At 35.4% G+C, this 22,796-nt stretch overlaps 8 protein-coding genes across 8 annotated transcripts; 4 read left to right on the top strand and 4 right to left on the bottom strand.

The window, feature by feature from the left end:
• Nucleotides 1-10: 10 nt before the first annotated feature.
• On the bottom strand, nucleotides 11-2,514 carry Dyrk4 (Protein kinase domain protein; the record flags this gene model as incomplete). Its single annotated transcript, XM_759424.2, has 2 exons — nucleotides 991-2,514; nucleotides 11-894 (listed from the first exon to the last, which is right to left on the bottom strand). The coding sequence occupies exons 1-2, from the start codon at nucleotides 2,279-2,281 to the stop codon at nucleotides 11-13; spliced, it is 2,175 nt and encodes a 724-aa protein (XP_764517.1). The 5' UTR covers nucleotides 2,282-2,514.
• MPI (Phosphomannose isomerase type I family protein) lies at nucleotides 2,432-4,024 on the top strand (the record flags this gene model as incomplete). The annotated part of the gene is made up of 3 exons (XM_759423.2): nucleotides 2,432-3,419; nucleotides 3,498-3,733; nucleotides 3,767-4,024. Exons 1-3 carry the CDS (start codon nucleotides 2,549-2,551, stop codon nucleotides 4,022-4,024), a joined length of 1,365 nt encoding a protein of 454 aa, XP_764516.1. The 5' UTR covers nucleotides 2,432-2,548.
• An 87-nt stretch (nucleotides 4,025-4,111) lies between these two features.
• ULP2A (Ulp1 protease family C-terminal catalytic domain protein) lies at nucleotides 4,112-6,273 on the bottom strand (the record flags this gene model as incomplete). Its single annotated transcript, XM_759422.2, has 6 exons — nucleotides 4,112-4,273; nucleotides 4,302-4,576; nucleotides 4,710-5,045; nucleotides 5,152-5,280; nucleotides 5,312-5,494; nucleotides 5,605-6,273. The coding sequence occupies 6 exons, from the start codon at nucleotides 6,271-6,273 to the stop codon at nucleotides 4,165-4,167; spliced, it is 1,701 nt and encodes a 566-aa protein (XP_764515.1). The 3' UTR covers nucleotides 4,112-4,164.
• Nucleotides 6,274-6,341: 68 nt separating this feature from the next.
• On the bottom strand, nucleotides 6,342-7,606 carry TpMuguga_04g02320 (Elongation factor TS family protein; the record flags this gene model as incomplete). The annotated part of the gene is made up of 4 exons (XM_759421.2): nucleotides 6,342-6,872; nucleotides 7,006-7,241; nucleotides 7,273-7,354; nucleotides 7,433-7,606. 4 exons carry the CDS (start codon nucleotides 7,604-7,606, stop codon nucleotides 6,342-6,344), a joined length of 1,023 nt encoding a protein of 340 aa, XP_764514.2.
• Nucleotides 7,591-14,178, bottom strand: GNL1 (Sec7 domain protein). The gene is made up of 7 exons (XM_759420.2): nucleotides 13,617-14,178; nucleotides 13,463-13,587; nucleotides 13,320-13,432; nucleotides 13,180-13,288; nucleotides 8,227-13,148; nucleotides 7,969-8,062; nucleotides 7,591-7,937 (listed from the first exon to the last, which is right to left on the bottom strand). Exons 1-7 carry the CDS (start codon nucleotides 13,975-13,977, stop codon nucleotides 7,596-7,598), a joined length of 6,066 nt encoding a protein of 2,021 aa, XP_764513.2. The 5' UTR covers nucleotides 13,978-14,178; the 3' UTR covers nucleotides 7,591-7,595.
• Nucleotides 14,179-14,270: 92 nt separating this feature from the next.
• On the top strand, nucleotides 14,271-16,823 carry Rabggta (Protein prenyltransferase alpha subunit repeat family protein). Its single transcript, XM_061306100.1, has 12 exons — nucleotides 14,271-14,885; nucleotides 14,916-15,055; nucleotides 15,108-15,330; nucleotides 15,369-15,469; nucleotides 15,499-15,538; nucleotides 15,570-15,629; nucleotides 15,659-16,018; nucleotides 16,052-16,174; nucleotides 16,206-16,349; nucleotides 16,382-16,501; nucleotides 16,532-16,597; nucleotides 16,631-16,823. Exons 1-12 carry the CDS (start codon nucleotides 14,482-14,484, stop codon nucleotides 16,788-16,790), a joined length of 1,941 nt encoding a protein of 646 aa, XP_061161258.1. The 5' UTR covers nucleotides 14,271-14,481; the 3' UTR covers nucleotides 16,791-16,823.
• Nucleotides 16,824-17,603: 780 nt separating this feature from the next.
• On the top strand, nucleotides 17,604-20,407 carry TpMuguga_04g00872 (AP2 domain protein). Its single transcript, XM_759416.2, has one exon. It carries the CDS (start codon nucleotides 18,325-18,327, stop codon nucleotides 20,068-20,070), a length of 1,746 nt encoding a protein of 581 aa, XP_764509.1. The 5' UTR covers nucleotides 17,604-18,324; the 3' UTR covers nucleotides 20,071-20,407.
• On the top strand, nucleotides 20,390-22,787 carry FRS1 (phenylalanine--tRNA ligase beta subunit). The gene is made up of 13 exons (XM_061306099.1): nucleotides 20,390-20,543; nucleotides 20,578-20,686; nucleotides 20,729-20,858; nucleotides 20,891-21,178; nucleotides 21,209-21,355; nucleotides 21,388-21,464; nucleotides 21,495-21,551; nucleotides 21,626-21,783; nucleotides 21,814-22,175; nucleotides 22,206-22,304; nucleotides 22,334-22,469; nucleotides 22,500-22,622; nucleotides 22,691-22,787. The coding sequence occupies exons 1-13, from the start codon at nucleotides 20,486-20,488 to the stop codon at nucleotides 22,744-22,746; spliced, it is 1,800 nt and encodes a 599-aa protein (XP_061161257.1). The 5' UTR covers nucleotides 20,390-20,485; the 3' UTR covers nucleotides 22,747-22,787.
• Nucleotides 22,788-22,796: the final 9 nt, after the last annotated feature.

Below are 22,796 nucleotides of genomic sequence, written 5' to 3'. Positions count from 1 at the left end.
ATAGAGAATATTATATGTTAATTGAGAGTATGAATGGGTGTTGCAATGCCGCCGATGCTGTTAGTCTATCTAGAGGATCATATTGTAGAAGTCCCTTGATGAAATCACAAAAGAGTGAGAGTTCCGAGCTCTTGCTTGAGTCGAGCATTGTGTCAAGGGACGCTGAGGCTGGCTGTATTATCCTCATGAACTTGGCCAGGGGGTTCCTGTTGTGCCTAATGTCAAGTTTGATTTTGCAGTCAAGTGTGTTATTAAGTGTATTATCTTCCATTCTGGAGTTAGCGTCGTAATTAGTGATTTTAAAGCGCTTATCCAAAAACGAAAATGTGCTGTCCACTAATGAAAATGAGTTGTCAGAAAGTGAGAAAGTGCTGTTTCTGTTATAGTCACTTGAGTCTTCCAATCCACTGGAATTATCGTCAAGAGTTGGCTCAAGATTAACAGTTGCGTTGTCCCACTTATTATAAGTGACGTGAGAGCACTTTGAGGAATCACTTGCTGAAACGTTACAGCAGAGCGATGAGCGATCTAGTCTATTATAGTATGGTGACTGCTTCAGTATATGATCTGGCACGTTTAAATCAGCGATATTTCCATTTGGCAATATTATGAACATACTGTTCATCTTGTGCTGTAGCATGTATGCCGGAGGTGGTCCTAGTAGACTCACCATAGAAGCTACCAACGTTGCACTATTATCACTGGGGAACAAAATTCTTCCCAGGTAAAGCTCACATAAAATACAACCTAAACTCCAAATATCGATTTGGGTATCATATGGTAACCCCAGCACCACCTCCGGAGCTCTATATGATCTACTTTGAATGTACGTATTCAACTGATCCTGTATAAAACAACTTGATCCAAAGTCCGCCAACTTTATCATTCTACCATCTACACAATTATTACTATTATTATATACTATTAATATTATTATATATTAATATTATTATATATTATTAGTATTAGTAAATAGTATATGAGTATTACCATTTTGTAATGTATTTTCTGAATTGATGAGTAATACATTTTCTGGCTTGAGATCGCAATTGATTATTCCAAGTCCATGAATGAAGTTGAGTGCCTTGAGTACATCTCGTGAAATGTGTTTTAGTTGGTTCAAATTCCACCTTTTGGGCCTTGAATGTGCGAAAAAATCCTTAAAACTAGAGACGTAAAAGTCCTTTGTGGCCTCAAAGAGGTTATCTCCAAGTAGTTCCAAGACCAAAAATACGGCGCCAGAATACAAAAATGAGTCCAAAAGTCTCACGATACAATTGGCGTCATCTTTGTCCTTTGAATTCAATAATTTTAAGAAGAGAATCTCATCGAGAGCCTGGTAAAAATAATCTGGATGTACAATTTTAAGGCAGACGGGAAGAGCGGAAGACAGCTCCGTGGCCTTAACAACCCTGGAAAAAGTTGTCGTTCCAAGCACTCCGTCGACCATAAAACGGTCAACCAAAACTTCACCAGTTTTTACAGAGTTAAGGTCAAACTTATTATCTGCTGGAGTTGTGCCCTTTGAATAGACCACTTTTATTGGGAATTCGTCAAAATTTTTGCTATTTAAATCTCCTATTTTAAGGTTGTTTTCCTCCAAAATCGTACTCATTATTTCCTGTTGGCCGCGCTTAAACATTTCAGTATTGCCACTTGAATATCTCTTACACCAGCGATTAAACTTGTACAATGACTCACCAAAATCCACAGAGGTTGGAAATTTATCCAAATCCGACTCTGCAAATGTAGGCAAATTGTCTAAATTCATAGCTGTGTAATGTTCAATTGAGGCAGAAGCCAGTTCATCTTCCTGGTCAAAAGTTCCACTGTTTGGCTTTATAAATGCGTTAATTTCAGGATAAAATCCTACTGTAGTCCCATTCAACGATTCACAACTCGTTGAATATGATTTCACGTTGTTTGAGTCATATATAACAGTTTCACCAAGTGAATACAATACTTCTTCAGGGTCAGGGTTTAGATATTCATCTTTGTTGTTTAGATCATCTTCTTTGGAGCTTAGATCTTCACTTTTACCATTCACGTTCGAAGTTAAATCATTTTTGGAATTAGAGTTAGGGTTAGGATTTGAAAGATTTCCGAAGTTAGGTGAAACGCTCCGGCTTTTATCGTCTTCAACTGAAACGGCACATTTAACGGAGGAAATAATGCTTGAACAGTCTGAAAAATAGTAGCTATAGCCTGGCATTAACTCCTTCCTCCTTGAAGGTATCGGTTCGGCGTCCGCCGGTACTTCCCTCTCCTTTGCTTGAGACATTTGGTTCGATCCCTTTTAAATCATACTTTTTTCTAAGGCCGTAAATACGGGAAATTTAAGTGTGTAATTATTTAAAATAAAAAGATTAAAAAAATTTCTTGATCCAGCTTTTTTTTGTCAGGACAATTTTCTCAACATCAGACCCCTTTTATTTTTTCATATATGGGTTTTTGTATTTTTTTAATTTTTTAATACTTTGGAATCTTTTAATCTAATGTAGTTTTTGATAAAATTATAATATTTAATGTGAAATTGTACTATAGTAGTATGGAGTGTGTATATCGGTTATTACCTACGGTAAATCAATATGATTGGGGGAAACCAAGTGAAAACTCACTGGTATATCTACTGTTTAAGAACTATTTAAAGCTTAAATTTGTGAAGGAATGGAATCTTGACCTCCATGGTCCGTTTTCTGAGCTTTGGTTAGGCACTCACCCTTCAAGTCCCTCATTAGTTTTACCTTCTGGCGAACGGGACGTCACTTTAGGGTCATTTGAAGCAAGTTTTGAAGGCATTTCCTCGGATTCGAGTCCTTTTTCTAGGCTTGGCATGCACCTTTCAGAGCTTTTCAACAAGATGAATTCGACCTCAACTGGTCTTGTGCGTCGAAACTTGCTTATTTTGCTTAAGGTTTTGTCAATTCAAAAACCCTTAAGCATTCAAATTCATCCAGACGATAAAACTGCAATTGAACTTTTCACTGCTCGGTATCCTGGCATTGTGGATAACTACTCAAAGCCTGAAATGTGTATTGCTCTTTCTAAGTTCAGGGCAATGTGTGGTTTTCGCGACATTTTTGAAATCTTTAAATTCTCCGACAAACACGACGAGTTTAAAAAGTTCCTCGGCAAGGAGCTTACTTCTAGTTACTCCTACTCAAATCCTAAAACCCTCTACATTGAAATTCTAAATAGAGTTTTTTTCTCACCAAACCTTGGTGAACTTGCAGAGAAACTAGCTCGAAGACTTAAGGGATTCACGGATCCTGATCTTCCAGAGGCGTTTTTTCTTGCACTCTACAACGCTTATGGACCTGATAATTGTGTGTTTTTTGCATTTATTCTCAACTGCTTTGAACTTGAACCTGGTCAAGCTCTTTTTATACCACCAAACACAATACACTCTTACGTCTCAGGTACATAAGCATTCACTCTATTATTTAAATAATTAAATTACGTAAAAATTTTGTAAAACTAATAACATTATTGATCAGGTGACTGTGTTGAGATAATGAAGTGCTCTGATAATGTGATCAGATGTGGTCTGACCAGTAAGCCCAGGGACGCTAAATTATGTATAAGTTTACTAGAGGAGAATCTCAAAAACCCTTCGGCAAAGGACTTTTATGTCACTCCGACGAAGGTGTCTGACTATATATTCAAATACGATCCCCAGGATCCCGTTTGTAACTTTACAGTCTGGTCGTTTACCCTAAACCCTGGGGATGAAGTAAGTTATACCTACCCTACTTATATGATTTAGGATACGTTTGTTTCATCAAATGAGCCTTGTTTGTGTATAGTTTTGGACTCGAACCCTGAGGTAACTTTTAGGCTAAACCCTTCACCTAACTGCACTACTTCACCACCTCAGGAAACCTTTATTCTAAAAGTTGATGTCGGAGACTGCTTTCTCCTCTCCCCCAACACTGAACTAAATGCTAAAAATGACCACCGCCTTAGCGGCTTTAAAATGTACATTTCTTCGGAAAAATCGTCTACCACAAATGTAAACACTTGATTGTTCTAAACTCATGCTATTATACATTAGTTACAGACTAGTTAGTAACACTGTTTGTATATCCGTAACATTATAAGTGGACACATATTATTAATGGAGTAAGACATTGATAAATCTATAATTTACAGTGTTAATATGAATTAATATTGCTGAGTCATTTGATCAGTGATGTATTGAATCTTATTTTCATCGGTTGACCAGTCCGGGTTATCCCTCATGAACTTCAGCACCTGCTTCATGTTCAACCTCCTACACAAATTTACATTTGTTAGCCTACCTGTTGTGTATTTGAACTTGAGTGAACCACTTTGTGTATCTTCCTGAGTCTGCTTTGCTTGGGCTTTGAAAATCAAAGTACTTTGGAATCAAGGTTGAAAACTCACTCTTATTGAGTGTAAGGTACATTATGTACTCGATGAGGTATATCCCGCAGTCGTAACCATTGTTTTGCAGGGGGACTCCTCTGGAGGGCGTTATGTAATCCCACGAATCTGGATCCAAATCAAACTCGAAACCCCTCTCCTTAAACGTTCTACATCGACTATCATATTCCTAAACATCCATTATACTGGCAATATTGTATAATTTGTTATCACGAGTTAACAGATTTTGTAGGGGCCATATAACCACTATATCAATAATAATATCAATAATAATAATAGCGATAATAATAATGTGGTAATACTTGATAGAGATAATTTTTTAGTAAATCGATAATTTCATGGCTGAGTTGGTGGTGTCGAAGTGAGTCGAGATGTATGATTGCGGCTTTCTTTTCAGACTTTATATTATGATATCTTATTGCATATTTAGGGTAAGCGATGATTACCAGTGACCAGTGAACCTCAGAGAGGTTGATTGGTATGAAAATAAAGTCATTCATTGGTAAAGCTCTACTAAACTTCCTTGTCCACTTCCAAGTGTTAGCGTAAGCCTCCTTTGGGTCCTTGTACTGCTTTATCTTCCTAACAAAATATGTGCTCAATATCGCCCATGTTTTTCTTTGAGAATCATCCATCAACTAAATTCATATATTAACTATTTACTATTATATATATTACACTTTTGGTACTATTACTATGGTGCTAACTATGTGCTAAATAGTACTGTGTTAAGTAGTATAGTACATATTTATAGGTGAATTGGTTGAAGAAATCGATAATGGAATCATCTAAATAGCTGAATGAGGAGAATGATTCCACGTTTTTTTCATCCAGGTAACACTTGTCAATACACAACCCGTCATAATTTAAAGTCTAAAAATTCGTGTAACTTAATAAATGAAACCTCTGGGATTGAGTTTATTTGTCTATAGTTGCTCAGTGCCTGGTCGAACAAATTTTCAACCTCGTCAAAACCCTTTAATCTGAACTTAAACTTCTTCAAGGAAGAACATAACAAATGGTACACTTCACTAAATGTACTCACAGGGCTCTCATTATAGACCGATTTAACAGTCGGAAATATATCCTAAAATTATTCATATGCTATTGTATAGTATTATTCACTATAGATTATTAACTGTCTAAAATTAACTGTATACCTTTATTAACTATACAGAACTAAATAAATATTTATACTTTGAATGTGATGTGATCGATAGTTATGGTGTCGCAATCGTTTAAATATTCGAGTTCTGCGGAGTCGTAGTAGAAGAATGTGAGTTTATTTCCAGATTCTAAAAGTGCGCAAAAGTTGAATTCACAAGTTCCAACTTTAACCGGTGACTCAATTATCAGGTGAAGTTCGTTTTTTGCAATACTTTTACTAGGTTTTCCTGGGATGAATATTTTCCTCAGATTAAGTGCATTCTTCTTCAGTTCGATCACATCATCTTCTGACTCAATTATGTCATCGTCCTCAATTACGTCATCGGATTTGCTACGATTATCATCTGAATCAACTACTCCATCATCGTAATAAGTCATTCCATCATCCAAATCCATATTATCACGTCTTTGTGACATTTTAGTCTGTTTTTTGTGGGAATTACAGATATTTACATCCTTATGATACTGGGTTATGGGATGAACGTTGATCCTATGTTGAGTGTTTATGAGTAACAGATGATTATTTCTACTAATTGGGGCTTTATTTTCGGAATTTATGTTATAACTATAAAGTCCATACACGAAATATTTGCAAATGGGTGAATCAGGTGATTCATTATCCAACAATTCAGTGGTAGCAACCACATCATTTCTCAACATTACGTCTAGTATTGACGATTCTGTACTTCTTTTTATCATTTTAATTATTTTACAATTATTCTATAATACAGTTAATGGCATTCAAATGATTTACACTATTGAAATGATTATTTATTGACTAAAACTGATTCTTTGCCTGCGTTTATATACAAAAGTGCGTTTATTGAGATTTCTGGAATATTCAGAAATTTAACTACTTCTAAGGCCTCTTTTACGGTTGTGTTTGCATTTATTGGAGTCCATTTAACTTGACTTATTTTAGTATCCGTTGGCCTTTTTAACTTATTTACACTATCACTCAAATTAGTCAGCATGTGATTAAATTCTTCATATTTTAGCAATTTCAGGGACATGAACTCGTCCAGTGTGCAGAAATTCGGGTCTGCAACTGCCTGGAGGGCAATTAAATCGCCAAACCTTTTCAGATCAGTCTCAAAACCTCCTGTACAATCACACTTTAGACTTGCAATTCCTGCTCTTTTTGCTACAAATGTGTGTTCTGAACTTGACGGTAAAGTGTTGTGCGTGTATGAACCTATAAAATCCCCCTCCTTGTTATGACAAACGTATATATTTTCAGCCACCACTGGCTTCCCAAACTGACTTGATACTCTCTTCAATACACCTCCCACTGTATCCTATAATTCTCATATAAACTAATATTAACTATGTAGTATTGAGTACACGGTAATATTAGCCATATAGTATTAACTAACTAATATTAGTTATATATTTATTATAGTAATGTTAATGTAAAATGTTGTCTAATACTTGGCTGGAATGTTGAATTGGTATATAATCTAAATCCGTGGTATTAATGGTAAATATGTGCGGCTTATTTGAGAAGAATTCAGGCGTTTGGAGCTCTAGGAAGGCCAAAACAGAGTCTGAAACCTGTTTACAGACGTATTCAAATAACTTTGTCGAGGCTACGATGTCACAATCCGACCTCAGGTCAACTACAACTGATCGGTCTCTTTTTTGTGTAAATGAAAGTGACACTTTTCCTAAAAAATTTTTCATAAAAATTTAAAGTACCGAAATTTAATTTATCTTCTTCAAATTCCACTCTTTTTAGTTGCTGGTTCCCGAGAATGTACACAGCGGCCCTGTTAATATCCTAAACATCATTTTCCTCCCAAACAATCTCAAAAATATAAAAGAATTAATATAATAATGTGGTAAAAATATTATGTACCCAGTTATTTTCAACGAGTGCCTTTTTACAGGAGGTTACACCCTCATTTGTGAGTTTTCTTAGGTTTTTGACTAGATCTAGTTGGCGTTTAGTTTCTGTTGAAAAACACAGTCTATTTCTCCGAATAAATGGCAAAAAGAGATTCCTAGTTAAACATGTAAAATTAAGATACATTAGTTTTAGTGACTTGTGTGTTGTTAGGCGTGGGTTCTTCAGCAGGTTTGGGGAAAACCACCTTGAGAACTTCCAGGAAAAGATTCTTGAGTGAATCTGAGGATGAGAAGGTATGCGCTAAAAGCGACGCCAATACGTATTCTCCTGGCGAAGCGGCTTCAAATGACGTTTGATCTTTGAGTATCTCTAAGCTTGACTTCAACTCCGAGTCTGACTTAAAATGCCCTAAGCATGATTCCGGTGCAGATTTGAGCTCTGGCGAAGTCAAAAGCACCAAAATGAAGTTCTTCAAAGTCTCCAAATACGTGTCTCTGCTAAGACCAGTGTGTATCTAAACATTTATACTGATTTCTCTAACTAACCTCTCCGTTACTTGGGATGATAACGTTCAACACATACTGTGTCACCACTATCAGCTTCTTCACGCAATTCGATTCACAAACTTCTCTGGCATCACTAATCATAATTTATAACATTTTTTAAATAATTTTTATATAGTTAAATTATACTTAATGAAAAATTGTTAAATTATCAAAAAAATACAATAGCTCTAAATATCCTTAACTACAAATATTATATTATAAAGGATAAATATCGTTATTGTTCGAATATAAACTTACTATAAAAGACATTCTAGATTACTTGCTGAGGATTTTAGTACTTGAGAATCTACTGGTTCGCAGTGTTCACTCAGGACGTGTGTGAGTTTTGACAAGAGTGCATGGCAGATGAGGTTGGTTGCTGTTGCTTTTCTGGTTGCCAAATCATCAAAATCTTTGAATGCGAAATTATTCAAATATTCGTTCATAGAACCACTCATCCACAAATGTCCCACTCCACTACCACTATTAGTGGTAAATGGACTAAAAATCACGTAATCACTGCTCTCACTCCCTTGTCCATTTGCACTACCTACGGTTTTATCCAATTCAGCTTGACCTTGATCTCTCAGATTACATTGTATGTGTTTTGGCAATGGATAACAGAAATTGAGGGTAACCATTGGCGAGAGTATGTAATCGAAAATTCTTGAGATTTGTGATGTGAGTGTACAGTTGGTTTTTGGATACGGCTGTTGGAGTAACAGCTTATTAAGCCCCTTCATGGCCTCATTTGATATCTCGTGAGGGCCTATTGAAAATATTATCGACAAGCAATGGACTGAAAGAAGCCATAAATGCTCCAAGTTTTCCTTATTTTCATCATTTGCAAATGCGTCAAACTCTATTAATAACTGTATAGCCAATAAATTCTCAGTATACTTATCATTCTTATCTTTCTCACCCTTTTCTTCTTTATTCTTATTTTCATCGCGATTAGTATGTTTGTGATCTTTATAATAATTATTTTGCTTTGCTGCGGGTAGTGTTGAGGTGATATTTGTGAAGAGTGCAATTGAGAGTAGTGTTTGGGCTGCTAGTTTTGCCACCAGCGGGTTATTCACCGTGACGCACTTACTCCTTCTGAGCAGGAGTGTCAGGATTGATGTGCTTGTTTTCGTGGTTGCCAGACTTAAGGAGTCAGCTCCAAATGGAAGATGAGGGTTTACCATGCGCTGAATTGAGCATAAAACCAGTGACACCATGTAAACGTTCCGTGACAGACAGTAACCATCTGCCAGGTTGTATAACAGCTTTTCAAACGGCTCTAAATATAATCCAAACAACGAATTATCAAAATTTATAAACAAATGCAGCAACCATCCACTAACATTTATTATCACATCGCCCCTTTCTTTCACTACAAATCCCTCAGTTTTCTCTGTATTATTCTGGAAATTGTTACTATTAGCGCGTGAATTGAATCTATGACTACTTGGTGACTCTAAATCTCTATGCGTATTGTAATGATCAATGAACCAGAAAACGAGGTTAAGCAATATGAATGTGACGTAATTAGGGAGTTTATCATCCAAATTAAAGTTTGTGTCAAACCTTTTCAAACTTTCATCATAACTGAGGTTGAAAAATTGGTACAAACTTTCTCTTGTAGGGAGATAATTCACTGAATTCTTCACGACCAATTTTCTGGACACCAAGTAAAACAACTCTAGAAAATAACTCAATATCATCCTCTTCTTATCATTTTCAAACGTCCCATTAACCTCTTTCGCATCATCTGATTTATCATGATGGTTATGTGCGTTGGTTAAGATGAGGAGCGTCAGTCTTGAAAAAATTCCCAGGTTAAATATCGAGGTTATATTATCTCTGAATCGGTCCAGTTCCATGTGGTTTGGGTCCAAAATACTTCCGAATCCATCTCTATCCCTTTCAATATCACCGTGTTTATCGTAATATTTATCACCATACTTTCCAGTGTTACTGGGGTCTGATAGTACGTTATCCATTATCACAGATAAAAATAGCTGGAAAGAATTCAGGTTAGAGGTAATTATTGCTCCCATGAAGAGGTCGTCAAGTTTATAAATGTTAAGGAATGCTAATCTGAGGTTTATGTACGTGAGTATTGGTGGGAGCAGTTCCTCCCGGTCTGACTCACTTGATAGTGTTTTTGTGACGTTACTAATCGTTGCTTCATCCTCACTCGAGTATACTGGACTGAACTTGTTTCTTAGCAAATACACATCAAAGAATTTGTTCTGTACTAGTTCCGAAGAACTCGCTTGAACATCAAACAGGAATAGGAAAGTTTCTGCGTTCTCCTCATCCACGTTGTACTTGTTAAGGGCTTTTAATGCCTCAGGACTTGATCCCTTTGTGAAGATCATCAGGTTTGAAAGGCCCACTAACCAACCACTACTCTTCTTGTCAGTTAACCGTTTGAAGCGTATGCTGGGTACTGAGAGATCTGCATAGGAATTTGAAGCGAAGAGTCTGTGATCTCCGTCAAGCGCAGCAAACGTAGGCGGAAGAAGGTTCAAGCAGTAAAACCTGGTCACAATATCCAGAAGCTTCTGCCAGGAGCCCCTGTCAAAATACTCCGAACACACTGCTAACATGTTCAACACGAAAGAAATCGATATCTGGCACTTGTATCCCATTGAATAACCCACGTCAATACTCGAAAGCTGAAACACTTTATTTACCAAATCGTGTTTAGAATATTTCAGTGCCAGGCTTACAATTAGCCAGAACAACTCCACGGTTTTCTTCAAGAGTTCCACTTTTCTGCAGTACGAGAATAATTGATCTAAAAACTCCAAAATATTATTATTCAAAAGCACTTCAAACAGTTGTAACCTGTGATTTGCGTTGAACCCACTATCTGTAAGGTCTGATACCAACTTCACTCCAGCTTTCTCCTTCCTCACTTTATCATCTTCCGAGTCACGAAATTCGTTAGAAGTCGTCAATTGTACATATGGTGAAAGTTGTTTCTGCCTTGGTAGAACATAGTCTGACCAGAGATATGGTTCATATTGCGTTGAGTTATTGAGTGTTAAACTCGAGTGTAGTTTAATTTCGTGGAACTTGATCGTCTTGTAAATGTCCTGCAAAAACTCTGAGGAGAAATTTTTCCCGTCGTTTGTTCCTCTGTTGTTCCTTATAAAATCCTCCAACTTCATCTTATTCTTTATCTGGTTATTATGTAGATCCGTGTTTAGCATTATTATGGAGTAACATAGTACGAATATGGCATTATAGTCTTGAATATATGCAAATCCAGGCTTATGCTCAAGTCTAACCTTCTCATTAACTACTTGACTGTTTAATGTTGAATTTACTGAGTTTACTGACTTCCCAGACTCACTTGCTGGTGTTGAGTTTCCCAAACTACTTCTATTTGTATCACCTTCACTATTATTGACGTCATTAATTGTGGTTTGTGTTTCCATCGTCACTGGCGTGTTTTTAAGGTACTCACATATTTTCTCATAATTTTGTTTGCAAATTAAGCTCTCAACCTCATTTGATAAAAAATACTTGTACATCTCAACGTTACTGGCCCAATTTGAGGCCACAGTATAATCAAAACACTTTTTACCGGTGTCGGTTGATTTACCTGGGTCACCTGAATGTTCGTTGTTGTTAGGTTCAGTTTCAAACCTCTCTGATTTTTCTAAATCTGAGCACTTGATACAGTTATCTTCGTAAACATCAAACTGATTACACTTTTGCTGAATCGACCTATGCTTGTAGTAGAAATCCTCCTGTACCACCCATCTTGCCAGTTTTAACTCATTCTGATCAGAATCAACTCCACTAACACTCCGAGTATGCTTTTTAGCTACATTTAAATCCTTGTTATCGGGCCTCACACTTGAAACTTCAGAATCCAGACCATTCACCAGTGGCTGTGACTTGAAGTAAATCTTTGAAAACACTTCTATTAGTCTTTCGATTTGCTGAGACTCGCCTGGAAGTCTGAAAGAGGACAAAAAAGTCCTAATTGCCATCACAATTGGGACTCCTGCGAAGTGGTTCAGTTCGCAGAAGTTGGCCCTCACTACGTCCATGAACTCGGGATTTTTATGTGTTGCCAAATATTCTCCTACCTTTTTAAGGTCGAGTTCTGGTGAGTATTTAAGAAATAATGCCACCTCCTTTTCAGTACAGTATTTCGAAAGTACTCCTAGATTTTTAGCATTTTCTATCCACTCGTCTGCCTTCGAACTGTTAAACATTAAACTACACTTCATTGTCAAATCTTTATATTTTTTCTCCTTCATCTTATCCTGGTCCTCATTAGAGGTTTGATAATTACTACAGTTATTAGGGTTCGGATTACCATACAGTTTGTGGTCTGTGATGACAAACTTGACGATATTATGCAATGCATTTAATGAGAACATTTCCAAGTTAAGCTGCGGCAGATTTTCCGATGCGCTCGTTGTTGACTTATACTGTGTCGTTGTCTTTTTTGAGTTAGTTTTAGTGGTTCCTTTCTTGGACTTTGACTGGTCCAATTTATTAGCGTTAATCTCATTTTCTGTGTTTATTGACAGGCACATAACTAGGCATCTCGCGAATAGGTTAAACAGGTTCGAGCACTTGACATCGCAGTCGTAGTTCAAAAACATTTCAAGCAGCAAATATGAGTTTTTGGACAGTTCTCCTAGAAATTCCATGTTCATTTCGAGGATATCAATCCTCGACCTTTTGGCTGTAGACAGCTGGTTCATAACTGAGGTTATCAGGTGATTCAGGAACAGCTCAACCTGAGACTTTAGGTAGAACCTGAAATTAATATACAAATTCCAGAAGCTTCTTAGCGCTAGCGAATACATTGTGATTGACTCTGTAAACAAAAGCTTGTACAACGAGTGCGTGAAATGGGCCTGCAAAATTGGAACCAAATTCACGTTTGACAGGTCCAACATCTTACATTCTATGCTAGTGTTAAATAGAGACAAACTCATTCTCCTCATATCTTCTGCAAATTCAGTGTAACTTGTCGGAACATTTGCCAAGCTACTCAAAATTGGTGCAAGATGCGATCTCAAAAGTAGCATCGTATCCTTGTCAGATATGCACAGGTATGAGTCCTCAATGTGGTATCCCAAAGAGTTGAAGCGGCTGCTAATTCCGCTCATCAAACTTAAAAACAAGCACACTGTATTCACTCTTCTGTACAGTTCCTAAGGTCTCATTAACTATATATAAATTTACGTGATTGTGTCCTCCGTATTTTTCTGTATTCCCAAATGCGCTCAGCAACAAATCTATCACTTTTGAGTAAAAAACCTTCTTGAAAAACGAGTTCCTGTTTCTAATACTCCTAAAAAAATTTTTACCCACACACAACTTACAGTAGTGACAAGATCAACTTCAGCAGATTATAGGTATTTTCATTACTTATAAGATTTCCGTAATATGATCGGAAAAGGTGCTCAAAACAGTCGAATGTTTTTAACAACAGAAACTAATAAATAATGGGTTTAAAACGACTTACATCTTCTTTCAGTTCAAGTACATTTGAGAAAACGGTCAAAACCTCAGTGAATATCTTATTCATCAACTCAGGTGCATCCTTCTCTTCAAAACACAGCAAGTCGTTCCTTGCCAAATTGCCCAAAGCTAAAAGTCATGTGTTTAACTAAACTTACATTCAACGCACAGTATCAGGAGCTTCACATATCTTGTATCAAAAGTATTAAAAACTTCAAAAAACGGCTCCAGATGTTCGAGTTTTAGATATTTTCTCTCATTTGTGACAGTCACTGAGGCCAATTTTTTAAACTTTTTAATTAACTTTTGTTCGTTCGTTTTTAGCAGTGAAACATCAGCTCCGAGGATAGGAACTAGGTTTGAGGTGGCGGAATATCCGGAGATATTATTTACATATGATCTCAAAACTGACAAAACGTTATAAGCATCTTGTTTTATGGTTTGAATTGATAGATTTCCGTTGCGATAGTAATTATTTGGGGTTACAGTATCTTCTGCTGAATCTGGTCCCTCCTTCATTTAATTAAAATGAAAGCCAACCAAAACTACAGTGTTTATATGGATATATTTTAATTTAACTGGAAAACAAAACCTTATTTACTCATATTCAATTTTGTTTTAGAAGTTTGCTTAAATTAGTGCAAAATTCGGTAATATTATACAAAATTAAATGAAACTATTTTAAAACAAATATGAAAATAATATATTTTAAAACCTTGTCATTTATACATTTTTATTTCTACTTATTGAGGTACTGACACCACAGGAATCAAGTGTTCTATATTTGAACTTCCTCACAATTTATTGTTTGGAATCCTTTAATTCGGAATCATTTTTATAAAAATATGATGACCATATATACACATTTTATAATTTACCCCTCCCTTTTGATAATTTTATCAAAGCTTGAACTTCTTCTTTTTGGACCAATAAAGTATAGTGTACTATAGGATTTTTCTTTGATTCTTCTTTTCATTATTAAAAGAAAATAATTTTAAATCAATTAGCTACAAAATTCGTAAAATGCATGGATTGAAGAGTGACGATTTTTACAAAACCTCTGAGGAGAGGGAACAATTTAAGAAGAACCTCGAGAAAGGCTTCAAAGTTTTGGATTTATTTGTAGATTATTCCTCTAAACTTGAAACCTCAGCAGTTTTCGGTTCAGTTTTAAACCGAGTTTGTGAGTCTGATAAGAAAATGTTCGATCTCTCCAGTGTAATAATCGAATTTATGCCTGAATTCACACCTGCCTGGAACTATCGCAAGAGGTTTATCCAGAAGAACCAGTCGAATGACAAAAGCCTTCTACTAGATTCACTTAAAAATGAGAGGGCTTTGACGTATGCCAGTTTAAAGAAATCCCCAAAAAGTTATTCAGTATGGCATCATAGATTGTGGTCAATAGCTTCATTATTCAACCTAGAGTATGAATATTACTAATATATATAACTTAGAGCTAATGATATACTGGAAGTGCTACTTGAGGAGGTTACGTTATGCTTCAAGCTGTTTACACATGATGGGAGAAACTTCCATTGTTGGAATTATTTTAACTTTATTAAACATTATTTAAACTTGTTGAAACCAGAATCAGGTTAGTAACTGTTTATTATTTATTCAAATTACACAAATCGATTGTTCGTTAGTGGATTGGCGTAAATTGGTATCAGAACAGATTTTAAATTTGATTAACGACAACTTCTCGAACTATTCAGCTTGGTTCCAAAGAACAAATCTTCCTTATCACAAAAACTCTCTAGCAGATGAACTAGAATTACTTAAGCAGGCGATATATACTGACCCAGAAGACCAATCTATTTGGCATTACTATGACTGGCTTCTATTCAAACGAAATACTTTACCCACCTAGTAACACACTATTTATACACGTTAACAAACTATTTTAGTTTGTGTTATGTAAATTATATGGAGGATTACAAAACTTTCAACTTGTATTTCAACGACAATTTGAGGCTGGACACCGATTCTACCTTTTTTTATAAGAATGGTAATATATTTGTTGATAACAACTTTTAGAATCGGTGAAGTTGAAAGGGGCTTGGAAACCTACAAAACTGTAATTAAATAATTTGTAAATTTTTTTTTAGTAATTTGGGAATTTCACTTCTTTGGTCTTTCGTTGTGGACTCAGATGAAGATTTACAAGGGTTATTTCATTAATTTTATCCATTTTTAGATTATTCAAACTTGAGCTGGTTGTTTTGAACACTAGGATTGAATACTATTCACTCTTGTTAAATAATCCTAACTTTTTTGTTAAAAAGGCTGATAAGAATGAAGAATCAGGTTACAGCAGAATTAAACTAGTTTATGGATTTTCTCACAAAAATGAGGTTGACTTGGAAAGCTTAAAGGTCTATGACGAGCAAGATGATGGATTCGTGGAAAATAATAAGGTTTCAAAACCCATTAAGGTCGGAAGCGAACTGTTACCATTGGCATCCGACGTCACCCTCGATATTCTAAGGAACCAATTAAATTTGATAGATGAATTGATATCCTTAGATTCTGAAAGAAAATACCTCCTACTTACAAAGTATCTAATTTTAAACTAAATATAGCACTTTAGGCTTAAGATACTCGAGTATCTTGATGAAAATAGAAATGTTGATTTATTATTTGAAAAGCTGGCAGCTCTGGATCCTTTAAGGAAAGATTATTATGTATATATGTTAAAAGTTCAAAAAGAAAGGTTAAAATTATTTAAATCAACTTTGCATTAGATTAAAGATTAAGAAATGTAGTTTAAATGAATATATTAAGGTCGATTTTGGGAATTTATCACTATCAAGGTTTGATTTTAGGACTCTGCTTCCCTTTTTTGGGGTTATAGAACTTAATCTTAGTAAAAACAAACTAACTTCTGGGTAATTAAGAATCATTTAACGTATTATTTTAGATCGTTAAGTGATATTTCATCGTTCCTGCTTCTTTTGGAAGCTCTGGATTTATCTGAAAACAATATAGAGGATTTGGAATCAGCGCTTTATACCCTTAGACAGTTAAAACGCTTAAAAAGGTTCGTACAAATTATCTCATAAATCATTAGATTGAATTTATCTGGCAATCCTTTAAAGGTTTTGGATCATGATACTAAACTCCAGTCACAAATAGAGTAAGTTAATTTACTGTAATAAATATTTTCAAGTCAAATCGACATAACCGATACTCCAATCTCTGAGAATTTCACTAAAATCTGGCCTAACGGAACGGACGGATACTCTTTATTAGGATCTCATGAATTTATTTTGGAATTTCATCGCGAAGATTCTAAGAATCACGCTGTTTTCAGAAAACTGAAAAATTAACTCTAGACTCTCATAATTTCTTTATTTAATTTATTCAAATTTTAGCTTAATTTATATCTTATTTTTGTCAAGTTATAGATTAAAAATGTGTAAGTAAATCTTGAAGTTTTTGATAAAATTATGGGAGGAAAAACACACACCTGCACACATTGATTCTTCGCAAAAATATTAGGATGTATGAATAGATTATCTATCTGAATGAGGAATAAATTACGAAAACTATCATTGTAAGTTAGATTATCCAAAAATTACTAAGTTAATATGCAATAAATTGAATGTGTAGCATGATTACACACTTTGAAATTTTGGTTTAATAATTGGAAATAAAGCAAAAATCTCTTAAAAAATGTAAAATAATATAGTAAAATTAGGCTAAAACGATAGAATTAAGGAAATTCTTGAGAAATGATTGATTTAGTTAAGATGTGTAGAAAACGAGGTCGGATTTCTCAATGAAACAAGGACCCAAAAATCTGGAAGACCGGACATTTTAATAACATTATAAATTATATTAGTATAGAAGTACAATACTTTTAAAATAATGAGAGAAATTTAAGGACTTCATAGAATAACATAATATTGGGAGATTCGGGAGAATGGAATTTGGGGCGTAAGCCGTGTTCACTTGTCTGCATTAACCAAAATTTAAATACGCCTTTGGCACTTACTCTCTCAAGTGTTAACATTAGTTTATAAACTATATTTTCTATATTTTATATTTAATTTTGACCTCTACTATCCCTTTTATTAGGTGTCGTGAAACACCTCGGCTCCTTTACTCGACACTTTTAAATTCTCGTACACATCATTAAACTTACACAATAAAAAGGATATAAACAACTCGTTAATTAATTTAAACCACAATGATATGATATTTGTACGACCTTTTATTGCTGTGTGATCATGATGGCGACATACTAATTTCAGATTATCTTAAAACCTCTCTTCATAATTTTAATTTAAAATATTTTGGAGAACATTCACTCGCAATTCCCAAAATATTTAGACTATTAATTTTTGTTAGTTCTCTTTAATGCCACAACTGTAATATTTTGTATTTTAATGTTCTAAACCTGAAGCTGATATTGTTCAAAACTGGATCATACACATTCACTTTGAACGATAGTTCCCAGTATTTTAATAAGATGAGCTTTTTAACATTTTCAACCTCCTGCGATTTGCTTACAGATAACACACTCTAAATCTTGTAACAAAGTTAACTGGAAGGGTCAATGACGCGTAAGTACGCCTCATTTGTAAAAACCACTACACTATAATTAATGACCTTTTATCATAAAACACACCAATTGTCAATCTTTGACAAATGATACACATATGAAACACTGATATGAGTATCAACACACACATGTATTAATAGACAAACTTACTTCGAAATTTACTATATGGAATAAACTTTATTACCCAAATAAAGTGAAATTTTAATTTAATTTGTCAAAACTGAATTTTAATTTAATCAATACGGAAATGAAATTTAAGGTTTTAGGATCTTAAATTTCAATTTTAAATATTTATAATGAATTTTATGCCGGAAACAATTGATAGTAAAACATATATTGGACCACTTGTTCCAGAGTTCCAACAACCCATTTCCGACGACTTTCAGAAAACTACATCTTTTGTTGAGGACTCGTGCGATTCCCTTGCCGGATTTGGCACTGGAAACTCGCCATCAGCAACCACTGATTTCAAGAGAAGCGATACCTGCTTCGAGGACCTGGATGCAAACGTAGAAACATCAGTACCCGAATCAGACTTTATCCCGGAATATTTTGACATTTATGGACAAAATGAACCTTTTAACAAGGTTTATTCAACTTTTATCACCAAGCCAAAATGGGAGGAGGAGTGTTTAGTTTCTCAGGATGATCAGAATGAGGCATTAGATACAACAACCACTACCACTGCGACCTCAGACCCGGGGTTCAAGGTCATGCCATTTAACTCTAACACACTGTTTTTTGAGGATGATTTCAGGTATGTTACATCTAAAATTCCTAATCACCCAAGGAATCAGAACTCAAGTTCTGATTTTTGGGATAAAAATGACTCTTCTTCCATGCCCACTTCAAATTACCTCTTACAACCTACCTACAAACCAGAGTCGGGGAAAGACCTTTACACTTTGCCACAGTCAATGAAAGACGATTTGATGGATAAAGCCGAGCTTGCCTCGACTTCCTTTGCCCAAATAACAAACACTATGGCCAATTTAAACTCTAATGGATCTAACAACGTGTCAATGGTTACTAACAATTTAGTGAACCAAAACATGATTGACAATTCCATAAATTGTAATTTTTACCCTAACAACCTCGTCTCTAACATGGGACCCTTCTTCCTTAACTCCCATGAAGTTAAAAGACCTCTTTTTCTTAACACACCGGTCTTTAACACTGGTTTGTTGCTTGACTCTGATTTGTACCTCTTTCCGACCCTGACCAACAAGTTCTATAACTTGATTTCCAACTACCAAATTGGGTCTAACTACTGCGTTTACGTGGGTGCTGATTACAATAAACTGGTTTGCACATGCAACGTTGTCAGACCAAACGGGTCAAATTCCCATTCAGTGAACTGTAACGTGGTGGCTGCAGGAGTGGAATTGTCCACAGAGTCATGGCCAGTCTGTAAAGCCTCTCAAATGTATTCCCTAATTAACCGATGGGACAGGATACTGAAGAAGTATAGAAAACTCCAGAGTAGTACAGAGTATTCGTTTTACTTGCCTGATGACTATAAGCCGCCAGTTTACGTGGGACCAGATGAGGATAAGAACTTGAAGACTAACTTAAGTTCAAATTTGCCTAATCTAAACCCTGAACACATGAAAAATGCAAACAGTCTAATATCAGAAATCACGGGCATTAAGCTGAATGCGGATAACACTGACCAGTTTTCACTGAGAAATGCAGTTTCTGAGCTCCTTAGGACAGAAGAGCCGTCGAAGCGGAGAAAAACCAAGCACAAGATTGATTTGTCTTCTAAATATTCGAGAGATTCTGACCTGGCGAGTATCGCATCGACGACCGACGGAGACCCGAAGACTGAACGCAAGGAACTTCACCATCCGAACACTGAAAAGGTCAGCGGGGTCTGGTACGACACGAATCGTCACCTCTGGAGAGTGGTATACATGAAGGGAAATAAGAGGAAAACACAGGGCTTTAGCTCACTCAAATTGGGTTACGAAGAGGCTAGGAGAAAGGCCATACAAATGAGACATGAAATGGTAGCACTAAGACATAATGATAAGATTTAACACTCTTGGAAAATCAAGGATTGTACTTTTAAAATTATTTAAAACACAGTGGTTGTATCTTTTAGCCTTTAAACTCAAGGGCTGTATTTTCAAATGACTTGATCTATCAAGTTTTACTTGCACATCTTTTCAAAATTAATTTTTACTTTGTTTTTTAGTTTAAAAGAACGAAAACTGAAAAACTATTGTAAGAATTCTGTAAAAAAAGCTTTACCAAGTGTAAACAAGAATGGTTAATGCTTAGGATGGAACATGATTCCCCTGGGAAAATTTCCCCAAGGGTATAATACGTGTTATTTTAATCTTTTTCTTATGCTTGATAAATTTTAATTTTTTGCTAGATCAACTATATGTTATTTTTGATTTTTAACACAATAATGTAGACTGTAATTCCCCATCCATTGTATATTTAGTTATGCCTACGGTTTCCGTCCTTAAGGACGAATTTTTCCACCAGCTGGGGGTCGAAATTTGTATTTTTTACAAGTTTTCATGATTATTTTTTAGCTCTGGAGGAACTCGAGTCACTGTGTTTCGACTTTGGTGTTGAGTACGACGGAACAGAAACTGACGAAAATGGGAAGGAATTAATTAGAATTGAGATACCAGCTAATAGGTACATTCAAATTAATTATTTTTGTTTCAAAATTTATTTTAGATACGACCTTCTGTCACTGGAAGGTTTGGTCACAGCCTTCTCATGTTTCAAGTGGAATCTCCAACCTCCTAATTTCACTCTTGTCCCATGCAAACCACCATATTATTCTAGAATTGATGTACAAAAAGAGGTTTGACATTTTGATACACAATACTTTTACAGAACTCTTCAATTCGTCCCTATGTATTTTGTGCAGTTTTGAGAGGCGTTGTTTTAAATGAAAACAGATATAAAAGTCTAATAGACATGCAAGAAAAGCTACACCAAAATTTGTGTAGAAAGAGAACAATCGCAGCAATTGGAACCCACGATATGGACACAGTTACGCCTCCCTTTACATACACATTTGAACGCCCAGAGGAGATTATTTTTTCTCCTTTAACTGACCCTAGTAGAGAATATAATGGACTAGAGTTGATGGAAACATACGATTCACACCCTCAGCTAAAAGTATTTAATCTTAACCTAATAATTGATTAGAATTACTCGAAACTACTCAAAGGGGCTCCCTACTACCCTGTTATCAGAGATAGTGATCGCAATGTGTGCTCTTTACCGCCTGTAATTAATTCCTACAGGTCTAGAATCACACTAAACACAAAAAATATATTCATCGAAGTCACCTCGGTATTAATTATTTTATTTTTATACTTCTTTAGACTGATTTGAACAAGGGCTCAATGGTTTTGAATCAACTGGTATCATCATTTTCAAAGTATTGCAAGGAGCCATACACGTAATTTCCTAATATTTAAGACTGATTTAGAATTGAACCAGTGCTAGTTCAATACGACATTCCAGTGACGACACCTGACTTGTCCAGGTAAAATATAAATTAAGTGAATGATAGAAAATAATTTACAAATTTTATGTCATATAGTATTGAATATATTTTAGGCGGAGTTTAAGGGCTTCAGTTCCATACCTTTCTAATTTGGTAGGAATAAAGGAGTTAACAGCTGAATATGCTTGTGAACTCCTGGATAGAATGATGGTAAAGTCTCAAGTCGTGGACCCTGAAACCATAGAGTCCACGATTCCAATCACAAGATCAGGTATTTAAAGACGATTAAAGATAAATTCAGATATACAACACCCATGTGATCTTGGCGAGGATATAGCAATATCTTACGGATATAAAAACATTAAGAGGACCAGGTTTACCATGGGGAATCTACTTAAAAAAACACTTTTGGCTGAGAAAGTCAGGTTCGTGTTTACAAGTTGTTCTTTTAAGGAAACTCTAATGCCGGTTTTGGATTCATTCAAATCATCTTATGAAATGATGTGTAAACCTGTTCCGAAAGATGATGATAAAAGGGCTCCAGTTGTAATTAAAAACGGACAACTAAGTGAGAATGAAACTGTAAGGACGTCACTGTTACCAGGACTTTTAAAAACTGTACATTATAAAAAAGGGTCAAATCTACCAATTCGGTTATTCGAGGTGCTTTAAAACATTTTTATAAAAGTGTAGGTGGGAGAAGTGGTTTGGAGGAGTGAAGATTCCGATGTAGGAGCAAAGAATAATACTAACTGTGGTTGCGTGTATGCCAATACAAGTTCAGGACTTGAGGTATCAATTAGGGTTTAAAATTTTTGTAGGAAGTGCAAGGGGTTTCTGAGCTTCTGTTAAATAATCTAGGATTTGTGAGTGAGTACCAAGTGTGGGAATACAACGAGCTAGAAAAACCAATACCGGAATCCTGGAATCAAAGGTACAAACTCGAGGAAATTGAAGGTATTTTTAAACTTAATCATAGAATACCAGACCCTTCCTTTCTATCTGGGAGATGTGTATCATTTGTTACCACCTCCGAACCACGAGAGACCTTCGGAACCATGGGAATAATACACCCGAACGTTTTAAAGAACTTCCACATACCATTTCCAGGTAATATTTCGGCTGAAAAATAGTTATATTCCACAATATGTCTTCCTATTTTGATTCCTTTGGTTTAGTTTCGCTGTTTGAGATGGATTTGACGTTGATTCAGAGGATTATAAGTTCTAACTGAACACGCATTACCACACATTAACATTTGTCCATATCACTGAAGATTTATTT

The sequence above is a fragment of the Theileria parva genome (assembly GCF_000165365.1).
Source record: "Theileria parva strain Muguga chromosome 4 map unlocalized ctg_529, whole genome shotgun sequence".
In the NCBI taxonomy this organism is placed as follows: Eukaryota; Apicomplexa; class Aconoidasida; order Piroplasmida; family Theileriidae; genus Theileria; species Theileria parva.
This window is presented reverse-complemented; position numbering and strand designations above follow the sequence as displayed.